This window comes from Fundulus heteroclitus, chromosome 15 (genome assembly GCF_011125445.2).
Source record: "Fundulus heteroclitus isolate FHET01 chromosome 15, MU-UCD_Fhet_4.1, whole genome shotgun sequence".
Classification (NCBI taxonomy): domain Eukaryota; kingdom Metazoa; phylum Chordata; class Actinopteri; order Cyprinodontiformes; family Fundulidae; genus Fundulus; species Fundulus heteroclitus.
Genome location: NC_046375.1, coordinates 24,787,860 through 24,800,713, shown reverse-complemented (window position 1 = coordinate 24,800,713; position 12,854 = coordinate 24,787,860). Strand labels below are relative to the sequence as shown.

Sequence of the window (12,854 nt, the reverse complement as noted above, 5' to 3'; positions counted from 1 at the left end):
TAAGTTAAAGTTAAGTAGTACATTAAGTGTGCCTTCACAAACTGTTGCTGTGGCACCAAAAATTATCCATTTTTTTTTTTTTTTTATTGGTATCGAGTCTGAATCATTCGTATTGTGACAACATATCTGTGAGAATCCTGTAATAAAGGACACACATTCGATTTGCCATGAGAAGAATAAAAAAACAAGTTTGGTGAACGTGGAGAACGCTTTGTGAACCCAGACTCTGGAGAAGCGGAGAGCGCGCTGAAGATCTTAGCAACCGACGTTTCCTTTTATAGCTGCTGTTTGTCACTGATGGCTAAAGATCACGCTGTCGTAACAGCCCACCGCGCCGTCTCACCAACACTAACAACTGCCAGCTTTCCCTGACTGCTAATTGCTAAACATAGCCCTGGAAAAAAAAAAAAAACTTCTTCAGCTCCAGCTTTTACAGTTTGCCAAAAAAGGAGCTGCACAAGCTGCGGCGACAAACCGCTGTGAGCGGACGGCCGGAGCAGCCGCTCACTCAACCTCGTCCTTCTGATACCATTCTGATTCCTCTCAACACAAAACAAAGCCGCTCTCTGAAAAACACTCCGTCATCCTTTAAAAAAAAAAAACGGGATGAAATAGAGTTCGACACGGACCTGAAAAAAAAAAAGCTTAAAAATGCAAAAACAGAGAGAAGTAGAAAGAGGGGCTGTGAAAGCGAGGGGTCTGCATCCTATTAAATTAAGCAGGGGAATGCTGCTAATGCAACACAATGATAACATTCCTGCAGTGTTTGGATTTCCCCCCAGTGATCTCTCACCAGAGGGGAGGAATGAGGGAGGAGGACACAAGGAAAGGGGGAGTGCAATGATCTTGGCAATGCCTCTCTGTTTTTGTTCTTTCCTCGACCTCTCTCTCTTTTTTCTTTTTTTTCCATCTATCCTGGTCTGATCTTCATCTCTGTTAAAAACAAAAATCTAGTCTAAATAAACCAAATGGAGGTATTCAGAAAGGGGCTTACTAGCTGTGCGCAGTTTCAAATCGTAAACGGCTGAACTATTTTTCCTGCTCCTCAGCGTGTTGATGGAGTCCAAACAGAACGGCTCTCACGGTCGGCGGGTCGGGACCCACGGCTTCATCAGGCGTGGCCCACCGCGCCGCTCACCTGGCCCCGTCTCTCTCCCTGCTGCTGGTGAGCCAAGGACCGCATCACAGCGCCCTGAGCGCCGCTCACGCTCTGACCTTCTACGTGCTCGTCCTCGGCTTTGTTTTTCAAACTTTCTCTGTCGCTATCGCAGCTGGCCTCCATCTTTCCATCCCTGCTAGGGGATAGATCCACACAACATTTGTTGCTGAGAAATCAAAATGCAAACTATGGGATCGCCCACAGCCGCACAGAACCCCTGCAAAACACCTCTCACACGTAAAGCTGATGTTAGCGCCACAGTGATCGGCTCATACGTAATACATGGAAACTTTAGTCAGTATTTGACTGTCAAATGAAGGACCTTAAGCTGCTCTTACATTGTTTCCTATGCTGTCATGTATGCTGGCTCATTAGAAGCAGAGTAATAAATGGAGCTATACGTTAGAAATGAAGATGAGTTTGTAGAACGAGTCATACCGCATCACTTAAATGAGGATGCTGCTTCTCGCGTGCTCCCATTAAGAATAGTGCGCCTGTAGTGGGATCAGGGGTGTGGAGTTCAATGTCCAGACCCCCCCCCAGATTTAAGACAATCTAAAAATCTCAGTTCAATGCACCAGCAGCCCCCCACCCACACAGTGGTTTGCTAATGTTTTGCCAAACTATAAGAGTATGTCTAAGCTAAACGTGCTAACTGCTAATAAAAGATGCTAAAAGGAGTTTCATTATTCTCGATCATTATTTTAAATGATTGAGGCAGGTAATCAGAGTCCTGTTTAACTGCAGAGCTGTTTGATAGGGACTGCTCTCCCACACAGAGGGTGGGGATGCCTCCGCTCCAAGTATAAATAAAGATCACTCATACAAAGTCATAGTTACAATGAAAACTGAATTTAATCTAGCTCTTTCTTTTATGAACCATCTGCACCATCATTTATTCATCATTTATTGTTCGCCCTGCTGCTGCATATATTTGCACTACTCATATTGTCTCACACATAACCATTCTGTGCATATAAAATGTCTTTTTTGTTTGCTGCTACATTCCTGACAAATGACAATTACATTTATTATGTTTCTCCCTTGTCTTCTGTTTTAAATCGGAGCCTCGCAACACACTGTCCCTTCAAGGTATATTGTGAATGTCCAATTGAATGGCAATAAAGTCTAAGTAATACTTTGTGTTGGTTCTGCTGCGACGTGGTGGTGGTGCCCGTATGCTTATCAGGAGTTTAACAAGGAATTTGCTCTGTTCTGTACAAGAATTGATTAACCATAGCACAAACTGAACATAAAGCGCTCCAATAATGATTTCAAACAACTCTGGTAAAAAACCCTGACCTGACAAGGTCATGTTTTAGCGGGGCGCTGATTTATGCAAGACTCCTGGGCTAAGGACTCCGATACCTGTCCCCTCAGTATTCCTCCTCTTTGACATCATAAGCTGAAACCCAACGACGTGCATTTCTGATTCAGTGTTCACAGATTGGCGGCAGCCTAGGATTCTGAGAGCTGCGTTTGAGAAGCAAGTAGCATCATGCTCACAGCAACACTTCACACTGCTGGTGGAATGCGGCAGGAAGTAATTCACTGGCAAATGCAAAAGCGGTGGGATTTTTGTCGCTCAGGTGGCAATAAGCGATAAGGGTATGAGCAGAATCTCTGCCAGACGCGTGCTGAAAATATCACCGCCGTCAACCCCAGACTCTGTGACGTCCTCTGTCACCTAAAACAAGCACCTGGGACATTCTGAACATTTGCAGACTGTTCGCTTGACGGAAACTGATCGCAACATCTGCCTCTACAGGAGGGAAGACGAGTCATGTCACTGTGGTGTTTGCCTGAGAAATAATACACGAAGATTGTTTCCATTCCACAAATACTCAAGTCTTTAAAATATCACAATCAAGCCCATTGTAATATTTCTGCAATAAAGGTCTTTGCTCAGTTTTCTTCCATTTTTTGCTTCCAATTTTCTCAAGTCTAGCCCCAAAAAAGGACAACAAATGACAACAGTGAGACTTCTGTACTGATTCAGTTTAAGTGAAGCAGGCCACACACAAAGGAAACCCTACAGCTTCTACTCAGATCATTTATAACTTTTTTTTTTTACATTCTTGCAAAAACTAGCCGTCTGGGATTGCAGTGGCGTAAGAATATGAGAAGAAAGCAAACGTAGTCCGTTACCTCTCCGAACGCTCCTCTTCCTATGACCTTCAGGATCTCGAAGTCTTCCTTGTGCAGACGCATCTGCTTCACTTTGGAAGTGAATGGTTTGGCTGGGGAAACAAAAACGGGAAACAAGTTAATGTCTTCACCAGAAAATAGAACAGACAACCTTTTTTTGCCCGTGAGACGTCCGAATTACAAGAAACCGGCAAGAAAACTCAGGTCAGAGCACGCTTTAAAAATAAATAAACAGTAAAACCTTTAATGCAACCCTTTAGGTGTGCAGAGAGCTGGTTAGCTGTGTTAGGCTAACATGTACCACCGTACCGTTCTGCGGTTTACATCACTGTTAATGAGATGCTGAAGGATTGACCAGCGTTTCCTTTGGCTGCATAGAGGACAGAGTGGTGCAACGCGGCCCCTGCCCCACATATTGCTATACATTGCCAAAAAGCTAGTTGAAAGAATCCTGTCTCTTTCCCAGATTACAATATAGACAAATTTGACAGCTTTTAAATATTTTCTGGACATGGAGTGAAAATGGAGGTGCCATCACGGTGCGAGCTTTAAAACTACAGCTGGAGGTACTAGGAGCACGTCTGTCAAGCAGCAGACTGTAGACTAGCTATCTGAGCTCTAGAAAAACCTGAACAGCAAAAAAGATACAATAGTCTTTCTGGAAAAGCCCTCGAAAATTACTACCAAATTTAGCAGGCTTCTGTTTTCTCTGAACTCTATACATCAGATTCCAAATTAAAGGGGTTGTCCATTTAAGTGTTATACCTATAACAATCATGTTTTAGTATACAGCAATTGCACATAATTATTGCCCGTTTTAAATTAAACTTAATAGAAGTTGAAGTTGGGATAATCATAATAATGGGGAAACTCAGGTTGTCAAAAGTATCGGTACCCAAACGCTGTATCCGGATACAATACTAATTTGACATGGTATTGCTACTAAATATTTAAGCAACACTGAGGCAAACAAGGAGGGGAAACTTCTTGACAAGCCTGTGTGCAAACTGTGCCTTCAAGTGGTGGCAACTAAGTTGAGCAGCACAACAAACTTGGCCAAACATGTGTTATATTTGGCTTATTCATTTAGCATTTATTTGCACACTTATTTAACTAGCACCTGTGATTCATAGAAACATGTTCCATGCTTAAAAAGGCAAGTTTTTTCATGTTAATAAAATGTTTTTATGCCTGTAATTATTTGGCATTTTTTTATCCCGTGGCATCAAAAATGGTATTGAGCATCGACTAATTTCCTGGGTATCCATAACGAGTTTGAAATTTTAGTGTCGTGACGACCCTATTAGAAACTCATATTGGCCTATAAGTGAGCAGTTTGCTTTATTTGATCACAAATATGAAGGTAAAACGTGAAAACAGGCAACATTCTGAAATAAAAACACTAAAAAGTGAAACCAAAGAAAAGTCAAAACATTGTTTATTACAAAACTTCACTTATAAAAACAGCCTCAGGTCTGGGGTTTGGCATGATAAGTGGGACAAAACAAAGAACAAGCACAAGGTAATGACTGATCAGTTTGACAGCTAGTTCGTAAAGAAGCTAGCCAAGAAATTAGCTTAATGCATCTACGGCCTGATTGTGTCTGGAAGTGAAAGGAAATCATCTATTTCAGCATATAAACATATATGGAAATAATCAGTGAGTTATCCTTTTGAAAAGTCTGATCAATATACTTAGTAGCTGCAGATTTAGTCTGACTCCTTGATAACGGTGGTTCGATTACCTGCTTAAATATAAATAATACAATAAAAATTCTTTAAACAGATGTGATCGTGTGTGAAATTTAGCACGGGGTCTGCTGGTCTCAATTATTGACTGAATCACATCTGCAGAACCCTGTGTTGGGTGAGGAAAGACATGGGCAGGCTACATCATTGCATCATTTCCATGCAAGGCCCAAAATATCCAGTTTATGGAACAATCTAAACGACAGCCCTCCCGTATCTCGGGCTCCACGTCCTTTTAATGGATTTTATCACAGCGTTGGCGACCACCTGGTCCTCTTTACACTAAATGACACCGGACACACAGAGGCTGGATGATAAAGTTTGCTATTGTTGTGCCCTCGGTTATGGTTCCTGGTGGAAAAAAAAGGGATTAGGGAGGGATCTGCGGTGGCTGCCAGCGTTCTCTTACAAAAGTGCGACAGATTTGATCTCTGTTGACAGAGTCAGCATTTCCCTCATTTGTGGAAAACTATTCAGGCCGCTTCCTGGTTTACATGCTCCCAGCATGCCAAGGACAACCTGGATTGGCTGCAAGTTCACCAAGGTCAGCGTCATAGATAATGTGATACCGCTCAGGAGGAAGGGGGCCAGGGAGGGTTATATTAAAAAATAAAAATAATAATCAAACTTAGAATAACCAACCATAAAATATACCGCTTGTTTGTATGTCCAAGCAAAAACTTTCTGTGGCTAACATAGGCGTCGCAGTAAGAGAGCGTGGTGTCACCAGCCGAGCGAACACTCTGGCCACGCCCAAACATCGTGCTATGCTCCTCTGGCTGCCCCGACTTCACACAGCCTCTAGAGTTGAACAAGAGGATGTTCTCCCACTGTGAAACAGGGAAATGCCTGCTGAAATAAAACAAACGGCTCGCTCTCTGCTCGACAATCTCTCCCTCTCAGTTTTTCCTCGCCGTCACTGCAGAGTCCACCGACAGCTGGACCGACCTGCAGAGACGGCAGGGCAGAGGGACGGCAGCTACTGCGGAGCAGAGAGTTCCCAGCAAACAACTCTGCCATGTTGGCCAACCGCTACAGAGCAGCACAAAAGGCTTCCTATGCAAATATCCATACTTTTCTAGAATAATTTCCAGATTTTTCAGTCTCTTTTAGCCTTGGCTTATACAATTTATGGCAGATCTACTGGGGCACAGGTAAAAAATAAACAGGAAGGAATGAAGGAGAGGATGAAACAATAGAGACGGACAGATGAAAAAAAATACCCAGAGAGATAAATACTGTACTAGACTGATGGAGAGACGGATGGTTGGATGGAAGGATGAAAAGGCAAATAGATGGACGGATGGCTGCATGGGTGGAAGGGTGGACAAATGAATGGATAGGCAGATGATTTTAGAGAACAGTCTAGAAATATAAGTTTTTCTATACTTTATTTTATTTTCTTGTACAAGATCCAAAATCAATTCCTAGACATTCCCCGTCTTCGTGGGGCTCGGCTGAACTTGTCACAAAGGATGCACCAGTGTTGTCTGTTCAAGGCTCCCATCTCTAAAATCTACCTTCTTGTTGCACCAACATCATTATATCTTTGTTTTAAGCGCCCTTGTAGCCAGTTCAGTACACATGCCTGGAGTTAGGCCTGTTCTTTACACATTAACCAATAAGTCGATGTTGTGAAGCAAATAAAAACGGCTTTCTTCTTAAAACTGCGCATTTCAAAAGGAAATCTCTGACAGCGCACTGGAAGGCCCCAAGAACTTTTAATTCAGGACCAGTTTGGATCCCTTTCTTCTGACCTAACTCAGAAATGAGGGTGCGAGTTAAAGCATCACGGTGCTGCGTGGAAAACCAGTCAGTGCAGAATAACTGCTAGCTTACAGACACTGCAGCGTGCAACGGCAGCAAAACAGAGGTACATCCGATATTTTATAGAGATGGAAATAAACTGGAGCCGCTGGTTTTGTAAGGTGTCTTTGAGATGCTAGAGGGGATAGAGGATTGACTATAGAAGCTGCGGGTGTTTCTGAAAACTAATGCATAGGTTTTAACATCTGGATTCTCTCCAAATATATCCCTTTCCCGGTAATGTCAGCTCTAAAAGGTAAAACTGTTTAATTTGAACACTTCACAATATGATAACTTTTTCTAGAAACTGATTCTTCTGTAAACAGACGCTACAACAGCGATTCGGTCCATAACACTGACTGCCACTGATTAAACCGTTGGATTTCTATATGCAGGACATAGAAAATCATGTAACCAAATGAGCTTTTACCACATCATGAGAAAAAAATCGTGACAACTGGGGATTTTCAGCTGCGAGCCCAGGCCCCATCCTCTTACTGGTTTGGCTCTACAAGCTTCTCCAGCCTTTGACACAGAGGTTTGAACGTTTCCTTGGATACCGAACAATTTCCATCTATCTTTTTTGGCATTTCCATTTAAAAGCTGGCTCTGTCAAACACACTGAGTAAGCCACACCCCCCACCCCACTGTTGTTGCACAAAGACCCACTGGTACCACTGGCCCCGACACCAAGGTCACACAATGCACTGCTGGTATATCGCATTCTATAGCCGGCAGGACTGGGAAGTCTTCACCACGGTTATTTTACCTACATTTTATCCAAAATGTGAAAGTAATAAATTATTACAAGTACATTGAGGAAGTGTTCACCCCCCTTGAAGGTTTCTGCGTTTCGGAATGTTAAAACCATGAACGTCAACATCTCGGGTGACAGACCAACCCAACGGAGTATAGAAAACGAGGGATTATTCACAACCAAAAATCTTAAAAGTGTGGTGTGCATTCGTCTTCGGCTGTCTGAAGTCAATACTTTGTTGAACCAGCTTCTGCTACAATTGTAACCTCATGTGTTTGGGAATTGTCCCCATCAGCTTTGCAAACTTATAAAAAAAATTAAAAAACAGCTCTCGCCCCCGTCATTCTTTACACAACAGCTCAAGCTCCATCCATCGTCCCACCGGACCCTGTCTCAGCTGAGGAGAAGCCTCCCACTACAAGAAGCGGTCACCACCATGCTTCTTTGGCAAGGGGATCGTGTGTTTAGGGTGACGTGTAGTGTCACAAAGTGAAGTTTATTCATAGAACAAATTTTACAAGTAAAACTAAGTGCTATAACAAAGATGAAAACTAAATTGAATAAAACTATTTCTTGGCACTAATAGTTGTCCAGTTAAAGAACAACTAACCCCTAAATCAACCTTTTTTAAAAACTGTAGACATGCATGTCTTATAGCTCTATCTATATGTCCTGGTCAGTATTTTTGACAATTAACTGCAAAATTTGTTGAAAACCTGCTTTTGTGTCTAAAACCGCCTATGTGGAGCCCTCCTCAGGTTTAAGTAGTGTACTGCATTTGAAGTTTGAATCTGCAGGGTTTCCCGCAGCGCTATCTTGGCGAGGCGGCCGCCTCGCCAAACTCAGGCTACCGCCTCGCCAACATTCCAAAAAAAAAAAAAAAAAAAACGAACTCATGCTTGCATGTTAATGTGACGTTAACACGGGTTTTTTGTTGTTGCTTTTGCGCGCGTGAGGGAAAAAACACATGGATACCCCCCCCCGCGCGCAAAACTTGTCGCCTCTTCCCCCCCGCTCCGCGGGTCGGTCAGCACAAAACGTGTCGTCCCCCCCTTAACTCACCGCCTCGCCTAATCAAATTCCTGCGGGAAACACTGATCTGTATTAGTATTGGTTCAAAAGATGAGATGTCACCCAGAAAAAAAATTTAAATAACGTCAGTCCTGCTCCCATTGAATCCGTTTGGGGAAAATAGGGAATTTCAGCTGAATTCTCTGAGCTGATTGGGCGAAGCGACACCTATTGCCTACCTACCAAAGGTTAGTTTAAGCCAATCAGGGTATCAAATTAAATTGTAAGTAGCAGGCTTTATGAGAAACCACAACAAGGTAAGCTAGTCAAGCACTTGTTGCTGTTCTACTATAAAAGAAGAAATTGTTGATTCTTACAAAACAGATGTGATAGCAGCAGCTGTGGTACGTCCCGCCTTAAACCTCAATAATGCAAAGTGATAGGACCGAACAGTTTTTGGTTCGGACACAAACGGTTAAAGCCGGAGCACATTTCCTGATCTGGGCATGGACGATGTAGGAAAAAAGTAGAATAAAATAGAAAATCCTATTGATCAATGCCGATAATTACCAGAAAATGTGAAACATATATTTAAGTGCAGCCCTGGCCATTTTATGCTGTTGCTTAATGGCCTATTTTTAAAGAATACAAACACTGAATTCAAACGCAACCCTTTATTCAACCAACTTTTTACCCAACTGCAAGTTAAAAAGAAGAAAAAAAAAAACTATGCTCTCTGAACTCTTTGAAGGGGGCGGAGCCTGGAAGCCTTCCTGGGTCTGCGTTTGTGATTGGTTGGTACGATGTAATGACTGTAATATTAACCTACATGATAGGCTAGAATGCAAAAGGAAGGAAAACAATAACAACACTATATATTGTTATTGAATTATGGTCTGGCTCTATGGCCATCGGCTCCTTTTTGCACGTTTTTGCAAATATTAGATGTGGTACGGGGGGTTAGACTGTCTTTAAGGGATTCTCTCACCTGAGCTGCAGCCATCTGGCGCTCCTCCAGAGTTACCAGGAGGTCTCTCAGCTGATTGGCTGAATAAAGCCCTTTTTGCCCAGCCTGTCAGTCTCAGTAGATGGTCAGATATTGGGGTAGTTCACCGTTTTCCAAACTTACTTTCCAGACGACTTCTGAAGGAAGTTGACTGCGTAGCATTTTATTTAGGGGCATCAGAGAAAACCATGTATCCTTTGCTTTCCCCCTCACCAGTGATGTACCACTTTGTGTTGGTTCAACACATAAAATCCCAATAAAACAAATTAAAGTTTGTGGTTTGCAACATGCCAAAATGTGGAAAAGTTCAAGGCGTATAAATGTTTTCAAGGCGCTTTAATTGTTAGTTGCACAAGCTGAACAGAGAGGTAGGCCATAGGAGGGGGGTGGGGGGGTGGGGGTTGTGGCTGCACGCTGACTAAGGAGCTACACTTAAAGCAGCCACATGAGAAATGCCTTTCATCTCAGAGCCAGGAGCCCACAGGCCCCTTTCCACAACAAAGTTCATGTACAAACACGGCTGCATACAAATATGTGCACCCACAGAGCCGTCTAGGTGCCTACACCTGACAACTAACTGCTGACTAGCTTCTCCTCATTCTCTGGTAGATACACTCAAACTTAACAATAGCTTGCTGTCAAATCCATCCCAGCTTTACTTTAGGATCAGCGTGTGTTTGCGCCTTTACTTTAATTTGAATGACACGCCGCGTCCCGTTCCACAGCAGATAAAATGAAAAATACCACACGGCTTGGTCATACATCTTAGTTCATTAGCAAAATATACAGGCTCACCTAAACACGGCAACCGTTGCTATGACAAGGTGCAGTAGGAAGCCGCGGTTCGCTGGGGAAGCTGGCGATCCAGACGTTAGCATGACTGCTAGTCTTTGTTTTCAGGGTTTTGCAATGTGAGCCAATCTGGGGAAAAAGCTGGCGTGTCATTCCAGAGGAACTACATGCACCGTGGGGAAGGCATTGACCAGCGCACAAACGGCGTAAAAAACACAGCCACGCTGGAAGGTTGCCACACGGCGGGTACGACGCTGAGGCATGTGTTCAGCGGTGACAGTTCGGATGCAGGGAAACTGGAAAAACACGAGAGACGCCACCTAATCCACACGGCCAGACTGGTTTAGCCCCAAACCACTGAGTGCAGCTTATCGGACCCATCTCGCTCCGTACCCGCGAGGGGAGTGGGAGACGTTTAGTGTGAAACCGAGGAACCGCGGGCGAGCGTGTTCGCTCACCGGAACAGGCCTGGGCTGGGGCGTGTTCATGTCAAGTATGTGGGCTCATGTCTGTGTGTTAGTCAAACAGCTATTACATATCGTACACAGCCATGGCTGGTGGATCTGACTCAGTGCTGGGTGGAGCAAGAAAAAAAAAAAAAAAAAAAGGTCAGCGTAACTTTAAAAACACCCATGAAAATAAATCACTTGTTCTGAAGTAATCGTTGCCACATGGATGGGTGCAGAAATAAATTAGTGTCGCATGCTTGTTTTAAAAGGGACTCTTTGTGTGGGGTTAAGTGCAGATGGTTCAATGGACAGTTATGGAGACTGCAAAGAGGACTGAGACAGAAAAGCTACAGAGAAAGAGTGACCAGCAAGGTGGATGGAAACAAACCGAGCCAACGCTCCTGCCTTTCATGGAGTTTCTAAAAATAGATTACTGTGTGCACCAAGTCCAAGTTCAAAACGAGTTTCAGTTTTTTTTTTTTTTTTCAGATTTCATAACTGAGTGTGGTAACTAAATGGCAAGTTTAGAAAATAATGCATTTTCTGACATACAGTAGGTGGTGCTGTCAGTAACATTAGCTAGTTGGCTATAACGGTACATTAGACAGCACATTATTTTCATGAATTCCTATTTCTTTTTTCCCCCTCAAACCTTTAAACCAAAGTTAGAAGTGTTTTACTCTAAATAGCTCTGTGACGTGTGTGTGTGTGTGTGTGTGTGTGTGTGTGTGTGTGTGTGTGTGTGTGTGTGTGTGTGTGTGTGTGTGTGTGTGTGTGTGCTGCAGTCATTGGTGGGAAAATAGTGAATGATTCACTGCAAAAGGAGCCGGGTTGTAAATGTTTTCCAAGTTTTTCAAAGCCCAAATTGGTCGGAAAAACTTTGACTGATGTCTGCCTTTCATGTCAGTTGAGTAGAAAGACGACGATGATGAAGATGATGATGATGATGGCGGCCACCACCGTAATCCATCTGAGTCGGTAAATCGAGAGGATATATTTGTGTTATTATATTATGCTGTTGTCATATTTGCTGAAGGTCTCCAGATGACAATATTACGGTTAATCACAATTTTTAGAAACATTTATTGTCCAGCAAAATGTGTTATCGTGACAGGCCTAAAAGCTAGTTGGTGCTTTATTATGACAAAATTAAAGGTATAATAAGACCATGATGTCCAACACATGCACCATTTAAAGCAGTAGTACATCAAAAGCGAAGCACATACTTTAAAACCGTGACAGAGCTTGGTGTTCTATAAAATTCTATTTATCATCTCGTACTTAATTTCACAACGCATTTTTCTAATACTGCCAAATACAACGTGCGATGTGTGATGAGCATTTTTTAAGATTACAAAACGACTGTCCAACATTATTTCTTTATTGTACAACGCGCCCTAAAGTTAGATGTCCACAACGTTTTGCCCCTGAATGAGGGCGCATGGAAAGATTTAGCCACACCTTCCCTGTGTGTGTTACTGTGTAGATGTTGTGTAAGGGACCAAATTAAACTCCCCTCATCCTGTCGCAAACACATTTAGATGTGCAGATAAATTTAATGTCAACGGGAGTCAAAGTAAAACAAAACAAACACATATAGTGGTGTGAAAGTGATTGCTCCTCCTGTTGAAACATAACTATGGTTTATCACACCTGAGTTGGCCTTCTCCGGCCACACCCAGGCCTGAGTACTGCCACATCTGTCCTTAACCAAGAAATCACTTAAACAGGACCTGCCTGGCAAAGTGAAGTCCACCAAAAGCTAGACGTCATCTGGAAATCAGAAGAAATTCAGGAACAAATGAGAAGGAAAGTAATTGAGATCCATCAGCCTGCAAAGGGTTACAAAGCCATTTCTAAAGCCTTAGGACTCCAGGGAACCACAGTAAAAGCAGTGATCTACAGTAAAAGCAGTGATCTGCAAATGGTGAAAACATGGAACAGTGGTGAACCTTCCCAGGAGCGACGTGCCAACCA

The 12,854-nt window shown here is 43.0% G+C and overlaps 1 protein-coding gene across 7 annotated transcripts in view; it reads right to left on the bottom strand.

The window, feature by feature from the left end:
- cdc42bpab (CDC42 binding protein kinase alpha (DMPK-like) b) overlaps nucleotides 1–12,854 on the bottom strand; it is an 80,260-nt gene that overhangs the window by 42,403 nt on the left and 25,003 nt on the right. For all 7 annotated transcript variants that reach the window (XR_004932732.1, XM_036147061.1, XM_036147062.1 and 4 more), the window contains exon 2: nucleotides 3,308–3,399. Coding sequence is in view for 6 of the 7 variants with exons in the window: in XM_036147061.1 (XP_036002954.1) it covers nucleotides 3,308–3,399 (92 nt within the window). In the remaining variant the exon portion in view is untranslated. The remainder of the gene's footprint in view (nucleotides 1–3,307; nucleotides 3,400–12,854) is intronic.